Here is a 26,937-nt window from a genome sequence, read left to right as displayed (position 1 = left end):
AATATGTAATAATTAAGGTTAATTACTAAAACATATTTTTCCCCCCACAGTGTCTCTGTGCACCAGGATGGACGGGGGAGTTCTGTCAGTACTTGGTTAACGCATGCTTAGCCTATCCAAACAGATGCTTGAACGGAGCTACTTGCATCAGTATGAGTCAGCCAACTGCACCCCCGCACTATATGTGCACCTGTCTCCCTGGATACACAGGTTAAAAGAAAACTATATCAACAAACTCCAGAATATGTTATCCTGATTTATGTTTGAGTTTGCACAGAGTTTGGCAGCAGAAGCTTTTTAAAGCCACACTCAGATTGTTTTTTTCTACAGTAGGGTTGGAGAGGAGAATTATTGTCACGTTTTCATGCAGTGTCGGAGATTGCATAGAACAAAAATTGTTTTCTTCTATATCAGCTATATCCGTAGAATTCTGAATATTGAATATAAAATATATCTGTCATACACCATATGTGTTATTCTGGTGACATTTTTGAGAAAGTTACATGACACTCAGACTTTGAGGACTGGATTTAAGATCCATTTGAATCCCAATAAAAAGATTGGATTTGAAATAAGAAAGCAAACTTGATAAATGAAAGGAAACTTCTAAAAATATTTATTTATTTATTTATTTATTTATTAGGTTAATTTCCCAGAATCCTCTACTTTACTCAAACCTCTTCAAAATGGAGCCAAGCACTGATGTATAACCAGTGCATTTATATGTTCATATCAATATTTATTTTTTTGTGAACATTTTGTGGTATTGGTTTGCAAAATTAAAATCTATTTAGATGCATGTTGTTTTTTTTCTGACAATATTGAACATTGTAATATGTAGAGAAGAAAACTTTCTACCTATCAGAAAAAAATAGGCATATTTAGTCAAAATTAATTGTGTAATTATGTTTTGTTACAAAATTTGTCTTAGTCCCATTCTTGGAATCACAGTTCAGTAAATTACTCTTCTTGTCATTCAACATTCTGTCGGGCATGGCCAGTTCTATTCAAATTCCAACTCATGAATTTGAATAGGAGCCAGTTCTGAATTTTGCTCTAGCCTGAATAACACAGTTTCATGTCCAACATCTATATCATCCGCTGTAATGTGACTCAGAGTGTGTGTTCCACTGAGACGAGTCCCACTGCCCTGAGGCATCTCTTTACCGTAACTCATCTTTGCACATTGCCCTCCTAACTGGATTATTCTATAATTTGTTTCATCATGCCTGCTAAATGAAGGGCAAATAGAGGTTAGAGAACACTTAATCAGTAAATCTAACTGGGAAAGCAAGATCTTTCATTAGCTTGGCCACCAGCGGATGAGCACAGAATGAAATATTTGCCTAAACAACCCAGAAACAAATAAACAAACAAGACAAATGATTTACTGGATTTCATCAGCCATGACGTGTTGATCTCAGTGGCATGCGTTGCTGTTCAATGCTCTTGCATGGGAAAATGTGACGTAGTCTTTTATAGGCACTTTACATGAATTATAGATCATCTACGTTTCATGACACCTATAAACATGTTATGAAGCTGTATTAGTTGAAAAAAATGCCTTCCCTGAGATATTTCTTTTATACTACACTGTAGATGTCGTATTTTCAATGGGATAATCTCCAGTGCTTCTGTGTCCTTGTTATTACCTCTCAATTTCCTTGATGGCTCTATTTCCCATCTAAGCAGATGAAGAAATCTATCTTTCCACATCCCAAGTGTCAACTTCAAGAGGCACCTGACAATTTCTACCTCTCTGTGAGCTGTATAATGGATAGAATACTATTAGGAGAAAACATGTCACAGCTCAAACCTCAATGTTGTATTTAGATATCTCGATGATGCTAACGATATCCCTATCGATTAATGACCCCGGAGTCTTACAAACGACCGTCCCTGTCCCATTTCTCACCACGGTATTGCCAGAAGGCCAATGTGAAATGTCAAGTGCTTTCATTATGATCTTCCTTGAAAAAGTCAGATGACATGTTGAGGGAAGATAATGTGACTTCTCCCACAGCAGAGAAAAGCGTCAAAAGCATTGGTGAAGCAGATTTTGCTATGGATAAGACTTGAATATTTTTTTTATTATATTTTTAGAAAAATTTTCCAGGCAAAGATTTGATTGATTTGATTCCATGTTATGTTACTTGTTATGTAACTGTGTGTGGATGAACAACATTAATAGAGATCTGACACTGATTTGGGAAAATGACCTTTAGAACAGTTTTTGGGTTGCTGCTGGATACTAACTGCTCCAAATATGAACTGCCATAACACCCACAAAAATCTGAGATTCAGTGCCATATGCCCAATTTTTGAAGTTGCCTGAGGTCAACCTAAAGAGGCAGCTTAATTTGTAATGCACTGCAATTTGTAATCTTGAAGAAAAATAAATAAATTATATACATATTGTATAAGGATATACATTTTTTTTCTGTGGAACAAGACAATTTTGATTGTAAAAAATAGCTTTATTGATAAGCATAATTTTATTTTTGTTTCAATTTTATTCATCTTAATTACATTCATTTTTTTATCTTATTTTCATATTTGTATTAACAATTCAGCTTAATTTCAGTGTAAACAAACAGTTTTAATAGCTGTAATTTTAGTTAACAATAACTACTCAGAATTTCATGCGGGTTCAAAATGCATGACATAAGGGTGTTGTTACTTTTTTTTTTTAGGGTGAACTATTTACTGCTGTGTGTGTGCACTTTGGATGGGTTAAATGCAGAGCACGAATTCTAAGTATGGGTCACCATACTTGGCTGCATGTCACGTCACAAAAGTTGAGTCACACCTATATACTGTCCCTCTCTGGCAACTCTCAAAGTTTATTATGTTGCATCATTTTGCATACTGTGTGTGCATTAACTGTCTGAACTGTGACTCAGTAAATGGCAGTCTGAACTTTTGCTAAATACTTTCAGAATGTAAAACACGATTTGGCCTCTTTTCTCTCTGACATGCACCAAACAGTGAGCCGTGGGGGACGGGAGTTTCCAAATTTGCTTCTAAATCCCAAATGTTAAAAGCGAAGTCAATATCTTCAGGGGAGACGGAGCGTAAAAGCTTAACTAACACTCCATTCACACCCCTGTCTTCCTGCAGGACGCTACTGTGAGGCTGAAGTAAATGAGTGTGATTCCAGTCCCTGTCAGCACCAGGGGACATGCACTGACTTTGTTGGATACCACAAATGTGCCTGTCCTTCAGGTATGAGTTTCTCTTACTCCTAAGAATGAGGTAAATTTTATTTATTTATTTATTTGTATTTTTTTGACTGTGCCACAAATCCCTACCATGCCAGCACCAGTGGCTCTGACTGACAGCTGAGCAAATCACTCCCATTCTCACACTGCCAGAGCTCATTAGTACTGCAGAATTGTGTCAATATTGTGTTATGAAATGCTCTTCCCTTTTGAGTCCACTGCATTGATATGGTTCCCTCACGTAATTGTTGGTTCTGTTCACTCTTTCTGAGGCATGATTTGCATTCACTGATGCAACCTGATGGCTCACCCTAGAGATTGGCAACTCACTGGCGGGGTTACAAGCATGCTTCTCTGCCAGCTGCTCCCTTCCACTCGATGAGTAGACAACCCAGAGTCCCGTACGCCCCCTCCCTAAACCTGCCCACGCATGCTCGCCGCTGAGAGAATGATATACAAAAAGGGAGAATAATCTAAATGACTTCCTCATAAAAAGATTGAAGATGTTTTCTGTTTAAAAAGTAAAAAAGCTTGACTAGGCTATTGTGAAATAGTGGGCATAATTTAGCAAAGATTATTGACTCAAAGTATGTCAAATTGAGTTGAATTTAGAGTCAAATATACAATACTTTAAGGGTACAGTTCACACCAAAAATTATGTCATTATTTTATTTCAAGCTGAAACTGACTTTTTTCCATGGATATTTTGAAGAGTGTTGGTAATCAAACAGTTTATGAAGAATTTCTCAAAATATCTTTTATGTTCCACAGAAGATAAAAAGTTATTCAGGTTTGTAACAGCAAGAGGGAGAGAAAATGACAGAATTATCATTTTTGGGTTTAATGGCATTATAAATAAAAATTTTCCCTTTGAATTGGAACGAGGCATTCCAGTTTTTTTTTTTTTTTATTATTATTATTTAATTGAAATTATTTTATTACTTGGCGTTGTTGTAAACTATGATTGCAAAATTGTAAAATATTCAAAAAATAAAAACAATAGCTGGATGAAACACAGCAGAGTGGAACCGAACGGAGGGGTCTCAATGTTCTTTAAAGTTGAGTTGTTGTTTTCTTTTTTTAACTGAATGTGTAAATAGACCAAGATATAATAGACCTTTGAAAGCTATGGAGTTATAAATGTAGTCATTTAAAAACCTTTTCTGAAATCCAGTTAAAAGTATTAATGCCAAAAAATCTCCATAAATTTACTAGTTGACCTCTCTAATCGACTATTCGACCATCCTGACCCATTCTTAATTTTCATAAGTGTGATCTTCCTGCTTAAACCTCTATGTGAATGCATTTTGAAATACCAAATGCCAAATGCAAGCAAGCCAAATGTCTTTCTCTCTCTCTAAAAGCCCTTGTACAAACTAGCCTGGCCTCTTTCTGACCTTTACAATTTTGTTCATTTCACTTGGGCTGACTGGCTTTTGGGCTTTGAATAGGCTTTCAAAAATTGATTGCCGTTTTCTTTTACTTTCTTTTACCCTAGAAACAAAGAGGGGGAAAAAAAAGAAAGAAATTTGATTTCCAGCTTGCTTCATGTTCACTGATTGACCTTATTGATTGAGGCACAATGACATGACGAGTAGATGCGGTGTGTTCTCAAAGGCATTAACAAGAGCTAAAGCATTTCAGTCTTGTTTAATCTTTTAAATTCTGTTTTTGCACTAGGTTCCTTTAGTTCCCAATCAAGGAAGCAGGGATGGTGAAGTCCAAGTGTTTTTTCAGATTGGTTTGTGTTTCTCACCTTCCTTTCTAGGATACACTGGGGTTGACTGTGAGGTTGACATAAATGCCTGTGCGCTTCCAAATGTCACCTGTCCCCCTGGAACTTTCTGTGTGGATTTGCCAGGTGACCAGCTCCATATATGTCACACTCAATGCCCCCGCTATCTACAGGTAGGTCAGAAGGGTTCAGCCCCCTATACAATACACAAGTTACAATAACACTAATGTTTAGAACAGTGTTTACTCAAAATATTGGATGAGAAAAAAAAATGTAGTAAAAAAATAAAACAGTGCCAATAATACATAATATAACATTAAAAAGTGTAAAAATCACTCATATTTCTAAAGAAACACTGTACAACAGCAACACCAGCAGGTTAAATTACAGTGTCTCTCTCACCTCCCCTGAGCCCATTGAGTTTTAACAGACTCCCTAAAGTGTGCGGTGAGTTTGGTGGGGGGTACATGAGAATGAATGGGAGTGGGTCATGTTAGAGGAGGCAATGCCTCCATCGCAATATAATTGGATATGACTAGTTATGATTGGCTGTGATTGGTTTATGCAATAAATCCCACCTCTTGTGTTTGGGGGGCGTTCACGAATCAGTCTGAATGTACAACATAATGGCACTAATGGGAAGACTAATTTAAAAAAAATAAGTAAACAACTCACACTTAGATATAACCACTTAAAATGGCATGAAAACAATGCTCTGTGGGAATTTTTAGTGAGTGATTAGTTTGGTGAAATGTAAAGTAATGTAAATCTCTATGCCTGTGACCAATATTTACCGAGCTTTGATGACTGATGATCCGAAAAAATATAAAATAGTTAAAAGTTAACTATTAAAAGGAAAAGCTGAACATACATTCACAAATAAAATATGTTGTTTAAATTGTTACTGCCTTGAGTTATTATTTTGAAATAAATGTAAAAAGCTTATAAACACTAACTTGATGGGATTAATACTTGGCTTTAATAAACAGAATATTGATTGATGTAAAAATATAAAAACATCTTTTTTTTCTGATAGTGTAAGAAATGTTTATATAACAAAGAAAATATGACTGGGACATGAATTTACATTTGATTAAAAAAAACAACAACCCCGTTTTACTTCCAGACAACTAAACTAATTTACATTAGATCAGTAACAAGACAGAAAAAGAAATTTGATTCAGTATAAAAATTTCTTTAGAGTAACAACAAGGCATTTACATATAAGGCATATTTTTCAATACAGGAAATATTTCAAAATGCATACACCATCCCGCTTCCATGTTGCACTTGAAAAGAGCATGTTAAAAATTGTATGTTCTTAGCATGCTATATTCATTGGAAGATGTGAAATTGTTTGCATGCTTTGTTACTGAACAATATCACCAATTGCAAATTGCATGTTCCTTTTGAACATGTTTGATCATTTGGATTTGCTTTACTTGTGCTGATAATCACCACTAATATAAATGGCAATTAAAATGCATTAGCTTTCCTTCATTAACCAGCATGTTTTATTTAACACCGGGACCAAGCACGGCTGTTTACAAAAGACCAGAATTACCTTTATACACATATTTAAATGAAGGTTTGTTCAGGAATAATGGTTGATTTTCATTTTGACAGCCATGTGCCAATGGAGGACATTGCGTCCTTAACAACATCACCAGTTATAGTTGCGTTTGTGCACCTGGATGGACTGGGCCGACCTGCTTTGTCAACATAAATGAGTGTGTCCAGCACAGGTGTCAGAATGGAGCTACCTGCATGGATGAGGTTGGTGGGTACAGGTGAGTCTGGGTGAAAAAGGTTATTATTTTTATTTTTTACTTAATGCAGGGTTTGTTTAGAGTACATCAAATGCTTTGCTTAGAAATTAAGTGTATTAAAATATGATTTTTTTTTCATGCAAAGATAATTGTAATAAAGTGAAATGCATTTAAAATTTCATTATAAATATTATAATGAACTCAAATGCAAATAAAATAAATGCATAAATAAAATAAAATTCTGTAATTATTTACTTGTGTCGGTAACTATTTACCCTCATGTCGTTCCAAAACTGTATGTATTGTTTCTCTGCTGAACAAAACCTGAACAGATTTATTTTCTTCCATACACCAATAGTTTGTAGTGACCATGTTCTGTCATGCTCTAAAAAGGACACAAATGGACAACCTAAAAGTATGCTTTTGTATGCTCATGCTCTATGTTTCAAGACTTCTGATAACTTTGTGTTATGAACAGGGCTTAATGTAGTCATTATTCTGTGATAACCCTCACCTGTGCTGCTGCTCTCAAATAAATATGGCACCTGCTGCTGGTTAAATGTCAATAGAATCAAACATTGATTTTCCAGTGTCTTGTAACCAAATGTCATTGCAGCATAGTTTATTTTGCACAAAACTGGTATGGTTTGAAAATCAAGTTGTGCAGACAACTTTTATTGTTCTCTCATAGTGCCTTTTGGAGTCTTTTCTTTTTTTTCTTCAAAAAAGAGTGGTTGAGGTGGTTTTATCCATTTTAAACAGGATGCTTCTCTCAGTATAAAATTAAAATTGATATTCTGTTCAGGTTCAGTTGCTGTTTACGGTCTCATTCTAGAATTAAACCACCCATAGCTGTTAAAACAAATAGCATGTTTCTGTGATAGAAAGCAAAGCAAATTACATTGTCCTCCCCCATGACTCAGCCATTTATTTTCATACCATGTCTGGCTGTTTTGTTTGTGATTCCATTAAGAGATACTGTTTTATGCATTCCAAGTGCCTTTGCGGTCACGGATATACTGGAGTCCACTGCGAACTTGACATTGACTTCTGCTCTGGGCATCAGTGTTCAGAACACGCCTTCTGTCTGGACCAACAGCACAACTACACCTGTCACTGCATGCTGGGATATGAGGGAACGTTCTGTGAGCTTGAGACAGATGAATGCAAAAGCGCACCATGCACCAACGGTGCCACTTGCATTGATTTGGTGGCAGGTTACCAATGCCTGTGTGCTCCAGGATTTAAGGGTAAGCAAATGTTTTACTCAGTGGTACTACTGAGGTGGGAAAACCATATTTGGGCTTTTGATGGGCATTGACTTTCGATATCTTACATTGTTGAATTACTCATGATTAAAAAGTAAATTTAAATCAACATCTTTATAATTAATTTTTATATTTATATGAATATTATAAGCAAACTTGCTTCTTTCTAATATTTAATGACCTCTTTTCATTTTTTAATTCTCAATAAAATAATGATTATGATTTTTCTAAATGAATACCTTGTTTTACTTGGAAATATGTTACATTACAGAAGTAAAACATGTTGCAAATTGTTATTTAATGGAAAAATGATCACACAAGTCTAACATGATATGATACAGGCATTTTCTTATCTATTTTGCATGTGTTAATGTCCATCATGCAGGTCGAACATGCTCCAAGAATATGAATGAGTGCTGGTCCAGACCCTGCCTTAATGGGGGCACCTGCATTGATCTGGTCAATGACTACATTTGTATCTGTCCACTTGGTAAGTAATGTCCAGCACTCTGTTCCAAAACAACAGATGCATCCTGAGCTGAAAGCAGTTGTGCTGCACCATGTATGATTTAAAGAACTTGATATATAGAACAGCATTGTTTAACAGAACAACATTGTTTAAAAAATGTCATTGTTCTTGGGAAGGAGCCACAGGTCCATATAGGAATTTTTTCCCCAGGAACCATTTAGAGTTTAGTTAAGCCCTTATCTCCACAGCTCACATTCATCTGTCGATGTGAACCTTTATTGGGTCCCTAGAAACTTGTCCTGTGTGACTCATGCTCCCTGTTTTCTAGATAATCTACCAGCCCAATGGGAATAGAATCCATCAGTGTAAATTTTCTAGTGTTTATTAAAACGGCCTCCTTTTAATTGTCTTAAAAATGATGGTGACAGAAAACAGACCTCTATCTTGTCAGGACAGGTCTCATTAGAGGGCACAATACTTACGGGAGATGGTGTGGTGTTGGAAACCTTGATCAGGTTAAAACCTTAAAAATTAATTTCGATTTCGGAAATTAACGTTCAAGATTGAATCTCAAAATAATAAGTGATGGGAAGCCACTTTCGAAGTCCTATTCGCAGGAAACCTGAAAATCTCAGCATTGATTTGAAAATCAAATTGTATTTTCCCATCTTAGGCCTAAATTACCACGGCTGTGACTGCCATATATATAAATCATTATATTATATCATATTATATCATATCATATCATATCATATCATATCATATCATATTATATTATATTATATTTTTTTAATATGAAATAATATGAGCATAGAATATGATGTTCATTATCTGTAAATAAATATATGGGGGGGTGGTTCATATTAACAGTAGGTCATTGGGCACATATAGAAATGTTTCCTAAGAATATAGCAGAAGTTAATACACAATTACACAATTCACTGTAAAAAAAAAAAAATTCTAGGAGTGCCATAAGAAAGAACAATGACTCACAAAACAGTGTAGGACAACACAATTTAGTAAGAACCTTAACATAAATGCAGATTATAAGATGTGCCATCCTCTCAGTCATGCATAATTTTCATCTCGTTTCTGTACTGGGCTGTTGATGTGCAACAGGTTGGGTGAACTGAGTGGGCTTCCTGGCAAGAATAGAGCTGGTTTTAGTTTCTGCATCCTCCTACAAAGCTGTCAAGTATGCCTATTGCACATCAGGAAATGACGGAAAATAAGTGCAGTATCAATAATCCCTCGGAAAGTGTTTGAATCATAACCCTCAGGAAAATAAAAGGATATAAGCTGCCACCATGCTGCGGATACAAATGACTTCTAGACAAGGTCATGAGAGTATAGTGATTTGATGATGTTACTTGATGATAAGGGTTACTCATACCAAGAACAACTTCAGATGCACATAATGGCAGATTATATTCAAACTGACATTTTCTAAAAGGACATATGAGGATCCTGTTCATGATACTTCAGTGTGATCATACCAAAGCATCGTTTGCATGATTTTCTGAACCATTACTCTCAGCGTTTTCCCATACATTTGTGAATAGCTGACGTTATTGTCTTGTTGTTGAATGCACTACATGTAAAATATTGAATAACTGCCTGCCAGCCGGATGCTTTTGGTTTTCTTCTATTTGTTAAGGCTATTTGTGATTTAATTGTAAATAGGTTTATAGCTTTATATATGGTAATATTCATGTTCATATAATTTTTGTGTGTCTCTCTGAGCAGTGTGACATTTTATTACTGGCATACTCTGTGAACTGCAATGTCAGGTCTTTCGTTTAATTAATTCACATCTATATTCTCTTGGCATGCCAGCTCACCTGAGAACGAATGAGTTCTCATTACCCTCATGGTTCAGAAGACCAATAAATACAAATACTTGTTCTTATAATCCTTCACCAGACCTGTATGTGTATGGAGCTGTGCATGTAATTATATTTTAATGGGCTTTGTCATCCAGTGTGGCTTAAAATGTGGGTGTTTCAGAATACTAGCTTGATAGGTGAGTTGCTTGTAAGACTATATACTGAACTATTTTGCAATCTGCATTCCAAGTCACTGAAACATGTTCCCTCCTATGTTGTAGTTAAATACCAAATAAGGTCATCTTAAAGGTACATAGTGAATGTAGCAATTTTTAAAAACACCTAAATGTGTGTGTGTATATATACAGTATATATATATATATATATATATATATATATATATATATATATATATATATATATATATATATATATATATATATATATATATACACAGTGTGTGTGTGGGGGGGGGGGGGGTATTTAATTATTTATTTATTTATTATTTTGCCAGGGAAAAAAGAAAAAAAATGACCTTTTAGGCAACAACAGTCTGAGATCAATTACATCCATAAAGGTTTTCACACAAATATTAAGCAGCACAACCATTTTCAACATTGTAGAAATAAGAAATGTTTCTTTAGCAGCAAATCAGCTTATTAGGATCATTTCTGAAGGATGTGATGCTGAAGACTGGAGTAATGGCTGCAAAAAAAATTTACTTATATATACTGTATATACACACACACACATACACACAGTGGGTATAGATAATATTAAAATTTGTTTTTTTGCAGCCTGAAATGAAGACGGACTCAGTTTTTATTTTCCAGCTTTACTTTACATCAACATCAAAAATGAACTACTAAAAATGACTTGTAAACTCAATCAGGTGTAGCTAATCACCTTCTCAATGGTACACAAAGCCATTTGACTTTCAACTGTGATCAGTTGTGGTCATTTTGATTAGCTCAGCATGAAAAGAGCTTTCCTGAATTATTTCAGGCCTTGGTAGTGCAACTGAAGCAAACAATCAACTATAGGTGGCATAGCACTGTCAAAAGATCTTCGGGATAAAGTTGTGGAGAGGCACAAGTCAGGAGAAAAATTTCAAAGGCTTTATTAATGCCTAGAAGCACAGTGAAGTCTTTTATCAAGAAGTGGAAGGTATTTGGTACAACACAGACCCTCCCTGGATTAGAACGTCACTCCAAACTGTATGACAGAGCCAGAGGAAACTGCTCAGAGAGGCGACCAAGAGACCTACAGCAACTCTGAAACAGTTGCAGGAGTTTATGACAAAGAGTGGTCTTTGAACGTGACAACAATATCACATATTCTCCACAAATGTGGTTTGTATGGGAGGGTTCCAAGAAAAAAGCCACTCCTCAAGAAAGGCCACATGCAGTCACGACGGAGATTTGCCAAAACACACCTTGAAGATTCTGAAGCAGATGAGACTAAAATTGAATTTGATCTCAACACCAAACGATTTGTCTGGCGGAAATCCAATACAGCTCACCATCCAAATAACAGCATTCCTACAATGGAGGTGGTGTTATCCTGTTATGGGGGTGTTTCTCTGCAGCACAAACTGGAGCACTTGTCAGGATAGAAGGAAGCATGGATGGGGCAAAATACGGTCAAATTAATGAGGAAAATCTGCTGCCCTCTGCCAGAAAGTTATCAATGGGTAGAAGGTTTACCTTCCAACATGACAATGACCCAAAGCACACAGCAAAACTGAGAACACAGTGATTGAAGGAGAAAAGGGTGAATGTCCTTGCATGGCCTAATCAGAGCCCAGACTTAAACCCCAATAAAAATCTGTGGAATGACTTGAAGACTACAGTTCGCAAACACTCACCATTAAATTTAAAGGGGTCATATGATGCGATTTCAAGTTTTCCTTTCTCTTTGGAGTGTTACAAGCTGTTCGTGAATAGATGAGATCCCTAAAGTTGCGAAGACTGAAGTCTCAAACCCAAAGAGATATTCTTTATAAAGGTTAAGACTTGTCCACGCCCTCCTAAAACGCCTCATTTAAACAAGCCCACACATGTCTACGTCACAATGTGGGAAGATTTGCATAACACCGCCCAAATGTTCACGCAAAGAAAGAAGGCGTAACCTTTGATGTCGTGGAGGCGCTGTTTCGTTGTGAAAGCGAAAATACTTTGTTTGGCATTCCAAGAGAGGACATGACTAGAAATCAGTGGTTAAGTTGTATTTACAACACTGTTCCAGAACAGTTCAACCCAAATATTCAGATGTTTGCAGCACATTTTATGTAGGACTGTTTGAACCTGAGAGAGTAGACTACAATGCCTGCTGTTCTGACTCACAGTCTTTAAGTACGTTTACATACAGTATGTAAAGGATTTGCCACTGATGATTCAAAGGCAAGTATTGAGCATTGTAGAGTAGCGCTTGTTGTTTGTCGTTTCTCCGATCACAAATGCAGACATGGTTTTATGTTTAATCGGCGCGATGCAACGCAACGCTTAAAAACACAGTATAAGTCATTATAATCCGGAATTATGTCCTTACTGGATGCAACAAATGGCTAGTTTGTAATGGGTTTTATTGTTTTTGTCTTGTCTCGCCGTGTTCTGACCGGGACATGCATCACAGTATGGCAAGGGGCTTAACATTTCCATCACATGCTTGAGGCATTCAGCCAATCGCAAAACACTCGGTAGCTGGCCAATCAGAGCACCCCTCGCTTTTCAGACCGATGATTCTTGTAAAAAATTACGCGTTTCAGAAAGGCGGGGCATAGAGAAGCAACAATAATGTACAATATGTGGAAAATAATGTTTGTTGAACATTAGACCTCATAAACATTTCATTACACCAAATACACAAAATAATGTTCGTTTTAGCAACATCATATGACCCCTTTAACTGAACCTGAGCAGTTCTGCAAAGAAGAGTGGGCAAATATTGCAAAGTTAGTAGAGACATCTCCCAACAGACTAAATACTGTAATTAAAGCAAAAGGTGGGTCAACAAAATACTGACACCAGGGGGTGATCCTTTTTCCAAATCATTGAGTCTGTACTTTTTTTTTTCTTTCTGACATGTTGGTGTTATATTGTTCACTTGGATGTTATAAGTTGCCCTGAGGAAATACAGCTGAATAAAACAAAAACTGTGTCCGTCTGATGTGATTATTTTAAAGGGGAGTGATTCTATACCCACTGTATATATCATTTGTTTATGTCATATATTATATATTTGTTTGATATATTTTAACATTAAATTGGAAAAGTTATTTTAAATTGTTCCAGCTTTATCAAATAAATGCAGTCTTGTTGAGCAGAAGAGATTTCTTTCAAAAACATTAAGAACACTTGTTGTGTATATATATATATTTTTTAATAAAAAGACAGTTTTATGTACCCTCTCCTGTGTGTCCTTACTCTCAAGTAGCATTGCAAAGTCTACTTGAATTTTTCATTGAAACCTACTAATTCATGCTTAAATGTACCAGCAGTACTTGTGAGAGAGAACATTTCAGGAAATTTGGTCGATAAACTTGTATATCTGCTGAGTGTGCACAGCAGCACAGGCATGCATTAAGTGTGGGTTGTTCTTTTCTTATTTTTTAGGTTTTTGGATCGAAACACTAATGAGTGAGAACATGGGCACAGTATGGCAGTACTTGCATGCCAATCGTTTTATTTGGCCCTTCAGTGGATTTTTAGAGTTTTCCAAATTTCTTTTAGTACTCAGGTGGTTGTCACTGCAATCTTGAGCTTTCAAAGAGAAGACACTAGTTTTTCAAAAGCGAAATTCTAAATTCTGTTCTATTTCAATGCTCTATTTCGCTGGCTGCAACAGAACAGGTGGTGGGCTGTAGATGACGTATGGGCTGTAGTATGGACACCCTTGAGGTAGGTAAAAAAAATACATAAATAAAGGTAGGCATTTTTTAAGTGTGTCGTTGGATGCTTTGCAGGAGTGAGAATAGCTCTCAGCCCCGGAATGTGTCAGAAATCCCATTTGGAAAAGGCAGCATTATATGCGTGACATTCCTTCATGCTACATTAACTTCTCGGTGAATTGCATGCACAATTGGTTGTTAAATACCGCTTACGTGGTTTGGCAGAAGTGCTGGCTGTCCATTAATGACTCTTTTCCAAACATGTGGCAGTTGAAGAGATTGTTAGGTTGATTTATGCAATCGCACGTTCAGGATTTATAAGGATTTTCAGAACACTGACAGTGGATCTTGTACCTAAGATAGTGCTTGTCTTTTCTGATGTAATCCAACTTCACTTCAGATGAGTCAAGAGTTAGGATTTGAGTAGGAGAAACCAAAGGGCACATTTTACCTGGGGTGTTTCTGTCAGACCCTCATGGTGTGTTTAGTCTGATTTCCTCCCCTTTGATAACAATTGGATGCATAAGAACATAATAAGATGGCCAATGTGTTGAAGCTGAATTTAAGATACTGAAACTCATTGCCAGGGAGGTTATTAAGACTGTAATTTGTTTAATTATTGGCTCCATGCATCAGTTGGCCTCATTTCCAGCAGGTATTGATCAAATATTAGTTACTGCATGTAGTTTTGTTTTATTTATAACAAAGGTTATCGACATGCTCGTCTATCAGCTGCATGTGAACAGTGTATCTGCACCAGCAGACAAATGTGATATAGATCAGCACAACGGGGCTTTATGTGCAGATTCAGTCTATTAGCATACAAGCCAGCAGGTAGTCTGCCAGAGGAATCGATGGCTTCATAAATCTGAGTCAGAAAGGGCATCTTCTGCACACAAAACATATCAAAGCCATTAACATCCTCTGGAAATGTGCCGTTTTACAGCTCTGCTAACAAGCTTTAAGGAATCTGACAAAGTGGTGCCTAAAATGGGAGAAGTGTAATATTTTCCAGTTTGGCATTGCTGAGGAAAAAAGTGCAATGCATCTCTGAGACTCTTAATCTGTAATGATTTCAGGCTTCTGAGGGAAAGTTTGCTCAGGGGATGTGGACCTTAGTGAACTACAGCCAAGCCAGAAACACACTGAGATGTGGGGAAGCAGAGAATAGAAAGAATATCATCTACGTATGTCAGTTTAAGATGTTCAAATAATAATGTGTCATTCTATTCTATTTTATTCTATTCATTTCTTAGTATTATATTACACTACCATTCGAGAGTTTGTGGCCTGAAAGATTTTTACAGTAAAAACAGTAATATTTTGAAATATTCAATTTAAAATAATCATTTTCTATTTTAACATTTTAAATGTAATGTATTTCTGTGATGGCAAAGCTGAAATTTCAGCAGTATACTTCAGTCTTCAGTGTCTCATGATTCTTCAGAAATTGTTGTAACGCTGATTTGGTACACAAGAAACATTTCTTCTTATCAGCATGTTTGCAGATTAATTGTAAAAAATGTGAAAAAATAAATTAAAATTGGGGATTCTTTGAATAGAAAATTCTAAAGCACAGCATTTATTTCAAATATAAACTCTCGTAACAATGTAACTTTCCCTTTTAAGCAAATTAATGCATCCTTGCTAAATAAGAATTCATTCAAAAAAATATATTGCCTTATACTGTATTTATTGCATATTTGTTGAAAAATCCCCTTAAACATTCCATTCATTTTGGTAGATGAGTAAAGCATTGAATAGACATGTATATCTGTATATCGTTTGTTTGTTTTTGTTTTTTTCATATCATTGAACGTCATTGGCTTTCAGTTGACAGCAAGTCATTTTGCAATAGAGTTTGTCAGCCTGTCTGAGGTAGATTATAGGGGCTGTTCACACAGGGGGTATTTTTGCATTTTTCTGCAATTTTTTTTATTTCTTTTGTTGGTCTGTGTGCATATGTGAGAGATGGAATTCTTTGGACACACGGTCTAGCTGTTTTTGTACCTGGTACATTTAAATTACATACGCAGTGTGAATAGAGCACAATAGTTGGGTTCCAGATTTCTTTTTCAAAAAAGCACTCTGTGGTAACAATCCTTTCAACACACATTTACATTTTGTAGAAGTGACAAGGCAGAAATTTCAACTTAAAATAATAATAAAAAAAAAAAAAACAATCAAGGTTTAATTTCACCTCTGGGTACTAATATACACCCTTTAAGGAGAGATAAAGTACCAAGATGTACATCTGATACCCAGTGGGTATAGAAAATAACCCCCCCCCCCCCCCCCTTTAAAATTACCACATTTTGTTGCTTTACAGCCTGAAATGAAGATGGACACAGTTTTTAATTTATCCAGCTGTATTTCCTCAGTGAAACTTATAACATCCAAGTGAAAGACACCAACATGTCAGAAAAAAAAAAAAAAAAAAAAACCTGAATCCCTGATTTGAAAAAAAAAAATCCCTTGTGTTAAAATTTTGTTGATCCACCTTTTGCTTTAATTACAGCCTTTAGTCTGTTGGGAGAGGTCTCTACTAACTTTGCACATCTAGACTTTGCAATATTTGCCCACTTTTATTTGCAGAACTGCTCAAGTTCAGTTAAATTTGATGGTGAACATTTGTGGACTTCAGTCTGATTCCACAGATTTTCAGTGGGGTTTAAGTCTGGGCTCTGAGTAGGCCATGCAAGGACATTCACCTTTTGCTCCTTCAATCACTGTGTGCTCAGTTTTGCTTTGGGTCATTGTCATGTTGGAAGGTAAACCTTCTTCCCATTGATAACTTTCTGACAGAGGGCAACAGATTTTCCTCAAAAATTTGACCGTATTTTGACCCATCCATGTTTCCTTCTTTCCTGACAAGTGCTCCAGTCCCTGCTGCAGAGAAACACCCCCATAACAAGATATCACCACCTCCATGCTTTACTGTAGGAATGCTGTTATTTGGATGGTGAGCTGTACTGGATTTCCACCAGACATGTCGTTTGGTGTTGAGGCCAGGTAATTCAGTTTTAGTCTAATCTGCTTCAGAATCTTTAAGAAGCGTTTTGGCAAATCTCAGTCGTGACTGCATATGGCCTTTCTTGAGGAGTGGCTTTTTTCTTGGAATCCTCCCATTCAAGCCACATTTGTGTAGAATTTGTGATTTTGTTGTCACATGCACATAATGACCACTCTTTGACATAAATTCCTGCAACTGCTTCAGAGTTGCTGTAGGTCTCTTAGTAGCCTCTCTGAGCAGTTGCTTCCTGGCTATTTTATCCAGTTTTGAGTGACGTCCTGATCCAGGGAAGATCTGTGTTGTACCAAATACCTTTCACATCTTAATAACTGTGCTTCTAGGCATTGATGAAGCCTTTGCCAGTCTTCATTTCAGGCTGCAAAGCAACAAAATGTGATTATTTTAAAGGGGGGTGATTCTTTTCTATACCCACTGTACTTATAATATTAATAATAATATTAAATAATAATATTAAAGATAGTGAACAAGACAGTGTACTTAAAATTTTTAAAGCCATAAGTAAACAAATCTGAAAAATGATTTAAATAATCTCAAAGCTGGTTTGTTGAAGGCTTAAAACTCTTCATGAATTTTTAAAATGCTTGTGGAGAAAATAAATGGGGTAAAATACTTCCAGTACCGAGGTACTAAAAAGAAACCTTCACTGATGCGGTCTACATGCTGCATTATTGGTATAAATTTTCTTATGCATGCCATTTGCAAGATAGGAAATTATTAGAAGCCGTTGTCAGAATATTTAAACCTCTTTATATTAATGGCAAAATTTTCAAAGACATTATATCTCTTGACTGTCTGAGCTGCCTGCACCACAGTGGTGTTTTCTACAAGTGCCAGAGATTAAAGAGCTGTGCTACCTTGCATCATTATTCTACACAGCAAGTGAGAATTTCATTTATGACTGATGATTTTACATAATTTAATACCACTTTATCAATAAGCACATCTTCATTAGTCTATCTCCATTTATTCTTGACATGTCTAAATGAGAGATAGCCAGTGATGTCCTATGCAAATGAGAAGCTTATACACACTCAAGGATGACTGAGGTATAGACATTTCATAGATGTTTCTTGCCATAATGATGTTTTAGCGCAAGACATAAATGCATGACATTTGCAGAATTTACATCATTTTAAATTATCTTACATTGCACGATAGGTTCATTTTAAGCTATCTTAAAAAGTGGTGTGGTTTGATTTTACATTGAGCTTACTGGTTTCATAATTTATCAGCTAAAGGCTGTTTACCTCAAATTTTGATGGTTGTCATCACTTGTGTCACGATTCATCGTGTGAATAGAACCAGAGACAGTATAAGGGGGAGTAGATGGGCTGCTTGGTGAAAAAGGAAAGGGAGAAATAATAATTCTTAACATGGCAGCTGCAGGAATGGGAGTTGTGAGCAGTGTTATTTTAATATTATTGATATTCTATTGTAGTTTTTATTACATGTTAAATAGCTTTTTTTTGTAGTTTTGTTATGTGGTTTTTTCATTTTTAATATTTTTTATTATTTATTTTTAGGTTTAAATGTATTAATTAGGTTTATTTATTTTAATTAAGAACATCTAAATGTTGACATATTTACTATAATGTAGCTTTGCTGCAGGTTTTGTTTCTCTTTTTCTTTTTTGGTTTTTGTTTTTGTTAGAGATTTTTTTTTTTTTTTTAGTTTTAGTTTTTATTTATTTCCAGTTTGTAATTTTGGTGTATATTAATTTTATTTCAGCTTTGTTCCAATTCACAAAAATGCTTTAAGTTTTAGTACCCTAGTTGTGAACCTTTAACATAGTATAATTGCAGATTCTATTGCTGATTTTAAATGTATGACTAAAATGTAATATTTGACAAACAGGATTTTAGACTAAGTGTATATAGTAGGAGCTGTTTGCCTGCATAGATGCTTTCCAGAGAAACCATACCCGCAAATATTTAAAAGCGTAATCCTGAATGTGAACCTTCTTACATGATGTGTACACCTGTTATCTAAAACACACTGACAATAATGAAGGGTCCCTCTGGCTGTTCAGTAATCCCTCGTCTTGCTTCCAGAGCTGTGGTGACAGCTTTGTTAGGCTGATCTGTCATGATGGAAATGACAAAGTCCTTCCTGTATAACACGCTGGGTCTCCTGCAGAGCTCTAATGGGATCACATTTCTTCATGGTTAAAGAAGATACAGGAAGGTTTTTGACTATGAGAACTCTCTTTCTGACTTGCTAATGGTTGTTGCTATGGGATTCTGAGGCAGAGCGCACCACTATGGTTGTGCTAGGTACCAAAACTATTGGATTTGGTTTAATGCTGTTCCATTTGCTAGCAGCTAGCGGTAGTGACAACTGTGTAAAACTCCGCTCTTGTATTCAAATTGTTAATGTTTTTTGTTTCTTTTTTGGACTATAATTTGTTTATAATGTTTATAATTTCAGTTAAAGTAATTTATACATACATATGCTGCATTTAGTTAATCAAATACACAGTCAAACAGTATCTCTCTCTCTCTCTCTCTCTCTCTCTCTCTTAAAAAAAAAAAAACTAATGACCCCAAACTTTTGAATGGTAGTGTTTTTAGGTTTATTTACTCCAAGAAAAAAAAAATGCATTTTATATATATATATATCTATATATATATATATATATATATATATATATATATATATATATATATATATATATATATATATATATATATATATATATATTATTCACAAGTTATGTAATTTATATTCATGTTAAACCTTTGCTATTTTGTGACACATTCAGCCCCCCAAATTGGCCAGACCAATTTTTTTTTTTTTTTTTTGCTATTTATAACAAAGTGTCGCTCATGGACTGATTGGCAGTCCTGATAATGCCATTTTCTTATCCAGACGTGTATGGACAAAAATACAAAATGTGAAAAAAGAGCCTAATCTTATGATTAGCACAAATATCCTGATAAGAGTCATTGTGAGCTAGATTTTAGATGGCCATTGTTTGTATTTGTTTGTGTGGTCCAGTGCCTGTGTGTCAATGTGGAGATGATTTTGCTTTTATCTGGGCTGTGTCTGGTTTTGTCACTGGCTTGTGTAATGCAATAAATCAGAGAGGCAATGACTGCCTCTTATTAAACATGATTAAATGATCCAGTGGGTTGAGTCCGTGTGTGCCCGCGGAGCTTTCAGAATCAATAACAACCCTGTAAACCTTCTTTTGAGTGAAAAACAAAGTCCTACAAATCCTAATTGCCTGTGGGATTAAACTAACCAAGGGGACTGTAGTAATGACTCTGTTCTGCTGTGCACGCTTTGGCAGCCATCTCTGTGAGATAAATCAAAAGAGATATAAATCAGATTCTGCTTGAACATAACTGTGGCGAGCAGAATATGTACAGGTGACTCTTAATATGATGTCCAATGCAATGTATTTCTATATTTTTTATGCTCAGATGAGATGCATAGCCATTTCTGGTCTGTAAATTCAATTAAATCTAGCCCCCTTTTACATTAGGGTGTTATGGTGCAGATCCAGTAGTGGTGTCATAAAAGTGCTGTTGAAGTGACAACGATTAAACATTTCATTTGCACAATTGCACTGCCACATTTCTCTTGTCACACAACACAGACTGAATGAATCCCTCTGTTAGTCAAATTATTATAAAGGGTGCTTTAGTCTGATTTAAACTAGCTTGATTTATTGTTAGTTGAATCCATGTGGAGATACTAATGTTGCCTCTTGAAAATTGAAACAAATCGGTGACTACTTGCAAGAAATCTCACGGTTGATTTTAAAGTGAGTTATGAGGATGAAACTTACTTTTTCAGTAGTCTAGTACAGTTTTCCACTCTACTGATTCAAATAAGTTTATGAATTTTAAGGTGAAGTTTGAGATTTCTGTGCCTCTAGATGCACCAAACAGAACAGCAAAATAATGATTGTTTTCAAACAGGTTTCCGGAAACACTCTACCTGTCTTTCACTGGTCAGACAAGGAGACAGTCCAACCCCACTCTCAAGACATTGGTTGACCAAACTATGTCAGGCTGGTTGTGAATGGTCGAGCAAGCACTGTTTTGATAGCGCCACAGTGATTACAATCATCCTTAAACATCAAGCATATTAAGATGGGATAGGAAATATCTTAACACTGGAAGAAATTACACACATCACCATCTGTAAGCATTTGTGCAAACCTGTGCTAATCCATTTCGATTTAGTAATTCAAATGTAATTTAAATTCTCATTCTTTTATTTATTTATTTCATTAGCTATGTGTTGTTTTGTTTTGCTGCCTGATTGAAAAAAAATTCAATAACTCTGATTAATTGCATTGTTACCATGGCAGCAGCTACATACAGTATGCAAGCAGAGTCTCAGGTTTGATAACGCTGTCCTGCTTGTTAAACCAACTAAATTACCCCAAGTCATTTATATCATTAAGTTGAGGGGGGAAATAAATCCTTACAATTTGCCAATAATTTCTTGGCTCAGTCAATGCCCTACCTGTGAGACACATTGCTGATTAAACCTTGATTGCGGGCAAGGACTGCTATGCATTATTAATGAAGTCAGGATAATTGTCAGATTTTATGACATGGGGAGAGGTAGAAATTGGTTCCATGGTCAGTTTGAGGAATGATGAGAATTTGCCCACACCGATGGTGCTGATGGCCCAGCATTAGTCACGGGCCTCCTGCAGGCTTAGCCTGTGACAGAGCTAATGATAGTCATTTTGTAGCGTGACCATGCGCTGGAAAGCATTTATGGTGGTATAAAATGTCAGAAAATTTGAGTCCTGCACTTTTCTCCACTTCACCCCATTTAGCTTTTCTACCTTTTTAAATATATGCTATGTGCGGAATAAGGTGTGTTTAATAAAAACACTCTGATCAACTGTTTCAAAACTACATTCCTTATATGTTAATTTTCCATGAACTTTAAATGTAGAACATATATCCTGTCTTGTTTGTCCATTTGGTCATTTCAGACAGTGAGCTTGGATACAGTTCTGTCTTTAACCAATCTAGGTAATAGTTTTAAGGCAATCGTCCCAGGAACAGTTCCAAAAAAAAAAAAAAGAAAAAAGAAAAGAAAAGAAAATTATTGATTAGAAATAGTGCCTGATGTAATGAATATGCACAATTTCACCCAATATTTAAATGTGTAGTGTATAAATAAATAAACAAACAAACAAATACATTTTTGATTTGTTCTTATTTGACAATCAGGCTGTAAGTTTAGGAACATGCTAACACTGAAAAAGAAATGTTGTAGAAACTTGATCTGGAAAGCATTTATGGTGGCATAAAATGCCAGAAAATTTGAGTCCTGCACTTTTCTCCATTTCATGCCATTTAGATTTTCTACCTTTTTAAATATATGCTATGTGCTAAATAACTGCTTCCTATTAACATTATTTTAAATAAGTTAAAGGTGATTTAAGTAATATTAGTCATTTCGCCATTTTGCAAAGCACACATGGTCTTTCCAGACTTCAGCCATTCAAGACACACCAGTAACCCTTAATGTGGAAAAATATTTTTTCTGATTGGCTTAAAACATTGAGCCACTCTCATAATGCTTTTTTTCCCCTCAATCTCAGGCTTTCATAGAGATGTGTGATGCCCCAGGGTTCCCAATTCAGTGACAAATGTCAGGTAACAGGGACATTTTGCATGTGATGTAAAATTCACTCAAAACATCTTTTATACTTTACTTCGATTATGATGCTGCTTTCAGTGTGGCTTCCAGTGTAGACAGTGAGGCTGCTCAGTAGGTTTTGGTACAGAGCCAGCATGTCTCAGTTTTGCCTGCATTTAGCTGCAAGCATTTCTGATGTTTGGCACTGATGTTGAGAGAATGCAGTTGCATCCAAATTTGCTTCATGGGGTTGAGGTCAGGGCATCTACAACCGTCCAACGAATAGTTTCTAAATGAATCTCTCTTTTTTTGCACTATGGGGAACGTCTATCTCAAAAAGCAACCAGAAAGCATAGAACAGTAGTATTTGTCAAATTTTTAGAATATATTTCTCTGTGTAAGGCTTAAGGGAATTGCCTTAACAATGAAAAAGTATTATTTCTCCTTCTCCAAACTGTACAGCTGGTACTGTGCTTTCGGGCGGGTAGAGTTCTCCTGGCAAATCCAAATGCATCCTTCAGGCTGGCAGATGGTGATGAGTGATCCATCACTCCAGAGAATGGATTTTAACTGCTCAAGAGTCCAGTAATGGTGAGCTTCACACTTCTGAAGCCCGCACATGAGCTGGTTTGTAGCTCCACAGCTGTTGAAACCCATTTCATGAAGTTTTCTGTGAGCTGACTTTGCTTCCAGGAGCTCAACGTTGAATGTTAGCATTTTTTGCACTCTCACATGCTTCAGTATTCAGAGATCATGCGTGTTTGGTGTGGTTTACCACTCTATGGCTGAACCGAGTTATTCATATCTTCTTTGTAATAACACCTCCAGTTAACCAGAACAGTGCATAAATGTGGCTGTCTTCATTTTATGACCTTGTAAAAAGCCATTAAGCTTTTCAGTTCGATGGCTGCATTTGTCAACAAGGAAAAGGTCTGAAATAGCTAAACGCTCTAATTAAAAAGGGTTCGTATCTACTTCTGCTCATGTAGTGCACCGCAGGGTGTGTGGTTTACAGAAGGCTGATATATTTACTTCATGTCATTCAAATGTAAGTTTTGAGGGCACCTACTGTGAAGTGAAGCAAATTCTCAGTGGTTCTGCTTTCTGCACCATTAATTTTACTTGCATTGATCTAACAGGAGGGTTATGCATGCACGTGCCCTCAGGGATTCATTGCTAAGTAGCTGTTGTAAAGAATGTTGTGATTTATTCAGATTTTTCTATTATGTTACAGCGAGCCACGTTAATCAATACTGTATGTGGCTTGTTAGAGCACAAAAAGCAAAACATCAAAGATCTAAAAATAAGCCCATCTCCTAGAGGAAATCTGTGAACTCAGTGTTGAGTCACATCATTAATGGAATTATTTGAAATGCAAATATTGGAAGGCAAGAGAATTAACAAGTTGTGTCCAGCAACTTGCAGGGAAATAATGTTTCTGTTTTATAGTAATCATGATCTGCTGAGCTTTAGTTAGTTCTATACCATGTAAATCATGTTGTCTTACTGTATTTCTACACTGAGGTCTTTTTAGAATATTTACAGGCAGAATAAGGAGAGAATGGGAGAAATTACAACAATTAGCAGCTATAGAAAATTAACGCCCACCTTTCAATTAAAAGGGCCAATTGTCTCATTGGCAAAGCCATCACCGTTTTTACAGCAGTGTTAACTCTTCAACACACATGCACATTGGCTGGACAGTTGTTTTCAGCTTTTTATAGTATGGCTTGACCTGAAGAGGCCAAATTCGTGGTATAGTTTTTGATATTTTATTGGTGATTTGACCGGTATTGTAATTTAAGTGTCAGGCAGTTTTGAAGATTTCAGAATCTTCCTAGTCAAGGATGTGTATTTCCATGACTAGAATAGCTTTCAATTTGAGTGTTTGGAAAAATCATAGTGAGATTTTTATACTAAATGGTTTTAGGGTTTAGACTTTTTGCTGCAGTAGTCAGGTGTATTTTAGTTAGTTTTAGAGACTAGCTTTAGGGAATTATTACAGCATTTTTTCTGCTTTTATGTCTTTATTTCTCCAAAGGAATTTAAGAAGAGATATTAAAAAAATCTTCTGGGACTAGGCATCATACAGTATATTCTCCAAAACATTTTGGCAAGATTGTTTTCAGGGTTGAAATTTTTGCAGTTGTATTGTCCAGGATTGCACTGTATGAGTTAACACACAGGAGAATACCAGAGTCTTTTAACATGGAGACGAGCATAGATTAAACTCTAAAGAGTACCAGCATAGCAGTACTTCTTTCAGTGTTCTATGTGCATTGTATACACTGACATTACAGAGACATCAATGTCTCGGCAACATGCTCTGAAAGAGGAATGTTGGCAGTTCAGATGTCCCATTGATTATACTGAAAGATTCACAGGCCTTCTCAGTTCTGTACAGCTGTCTCAATACTAGTGCCCCATTCAGGTAGAAGATGAGATTGGACATTTAGTATTAGTAGTTGTCCCCTTTGAAAGCAGTTGACGATGTATGATTACTAATTTGTTACAGTTGTAGCTCTAGATTAATTACATTTTATATTGTGCATGTTTCTGTAAGCTGATATTAGAGTCATCAAATTACATAATTACTGGATAATTTAAATGAAAAAGATAGCAAAAGTAAAAATAATAAATTGAGTGTGTAAATATGGGTATTATGCAGTGGGTATAGTGTCCTATTTTTGACATTTATTATACATGCAGGTTTTATGGCATTAATTAGAAGGACTGCAAGGAGCATGTGTGCATTCATTTGTAAAATTTATTTCACACTTCACTTTCACACTTCTATTTAAGTGAGCAGCAATTTAGAATTAGTGGTAAGAAGTGGTTATATGTAAAATAAATGTTTTTTTAATGTAAAATATTGATGTTGAGAAAAATGTTAAAAATTTTGATGATGTTGGGGAATAGTCATATCCATATTATTTGTGAATTTCACAAATGTGAAAAGCAATGTAAAGTGTGAAATGAAGAACAAATTAAACATTTGTTTGTATGCATATGTTTTTTTTTCCAATTATTATTATTATTTTAATTATTTGTCAAGAATTTTGTTCCAAAATTATTGTTGCTTTATTGACATGAAATACACAATGTCAAAGCATTGCAGAGGGAGGAAAAAAATAAAATAAAATAATAGGACTTAAAAAAAAGACTAATAAAAAAGTAAACGCTTCCAATTCAAGATGTTGTTTACTCTTCAGTTGTTGGCAGTCTCAGATTAGCAATGTCAATTACATGCCACTTGATTGGAGCATTGATGACAGGACGTGTTCTTGGGTTGTGACCTCTGCATCACTTGCGTAGTTGTGCTTTTTATCTGCTGCCTCTCCAAGATAAGAACTGTTCCATGGCTGTCACTGATTGCACATCTCTGGATAAGGTCTGCCTATACGCCAGTGCCTGCTATAGTCTGAGAGGACAGACCTATTTCAAATGGCGACCAGGTGAAATATGGTTCCTATAGCACAGATTTCGATTTTTGTGTAAATCGTTTTACTGGTGAGGTTGGCTTAAGTTTTATTAGGTTTACTTCAGTAGGTTTATTGGCATGATGTATCCGTTCATCTTTGAAAAGTCAAGGTGCCATACAAATGAATCCAAAATATCCAGTTTTGAATACAACTTTGAAAGTTTCCTTTCTTTTATGAATTGCATGTTAATTGAGTGGCATAATATTTGTGTTTTATGTCTGTTTATACCCCTTCTTGATGTAAATGTATGGAGTACTAGGGTTTGGCAACAGTGTCATCTGAGGCATGGCAGCTGAATAACTAACACTAAAGTGTCTCCATTGAGCCATTCCACATCAATCAGCTCTTTCTTACCATTTCACACAGGATTCACAGGACATGACTGCTCCATGCCGGCTGCGGGTTGCACTTCCAACCCGTGTGATGCGAAGGGCACTTCCATGTGCGAAGAGCAACAGGGAAGTTTCAAGTGCACATGTCACCATGGCTATACTGGCCTATTTTGTGAAACTTCTATCAGTCACTGCATTGAAGGATTGTGTCATCACGGATCAAAGTGTGTGGATCTCCTGCTGGGTTTCGTGTGTGAATGTTTGCCTGGTAAGAATGATTTTGTATGGTCTGTCTC

The 26,937-nt window shown here is 35.9% G+C and overlaps 1 protein-coding gene across 1 annotated transcript in view; it reads left to right on the top strand.

Annotated features, from left to right (window-relative positions):
• LOC109101270 (protein eyes shut homolog) overlaps positions 1-26,937 on the top strand; it is a 194,177-nt gene that overhangs the window by 25,998 nt on the left and 141,242 nt on the right. The window contains 8 exon segments of the mRNA XM_042769360.1: positions 51-210; positions 3,121-3,225; positions 4,990-5,129; positions 6,583-6,746; position 6,838; positions 7,723-7,975; positions 8,379-8,483; positions 26,676-26,909. Of these exon segments, the coding sequence (XP_042625294.1) occupies positions 51-210; positions 3,121-3,225; positions 4,990-5,129; positions 6,583-6,746; position 6,838; positions 7,723-7,975; positions 8,379-8,483; positions 26,676-26,909 (1,162 nt within the window).

Source organism: Cyprinus carpio, chromosome A13 (genome assembly GCF_018340385.1).
Source record: "Cyprinus carpio isolate SPL01 chromosome A13, ASM1834038v1, whole genome shotgun sequence".
NCBI lineage: Eukaryota > Metazoa > Chordata > Actinopteri > Cypriniformes > Cyprinidae > Cyprinus > Cyprinus carpio.
The sequence above is the reverse complement of the archived record's forward strand: the minus strand, read 5'-3'. Positions and strand labels throughout refer to the sequence as shown.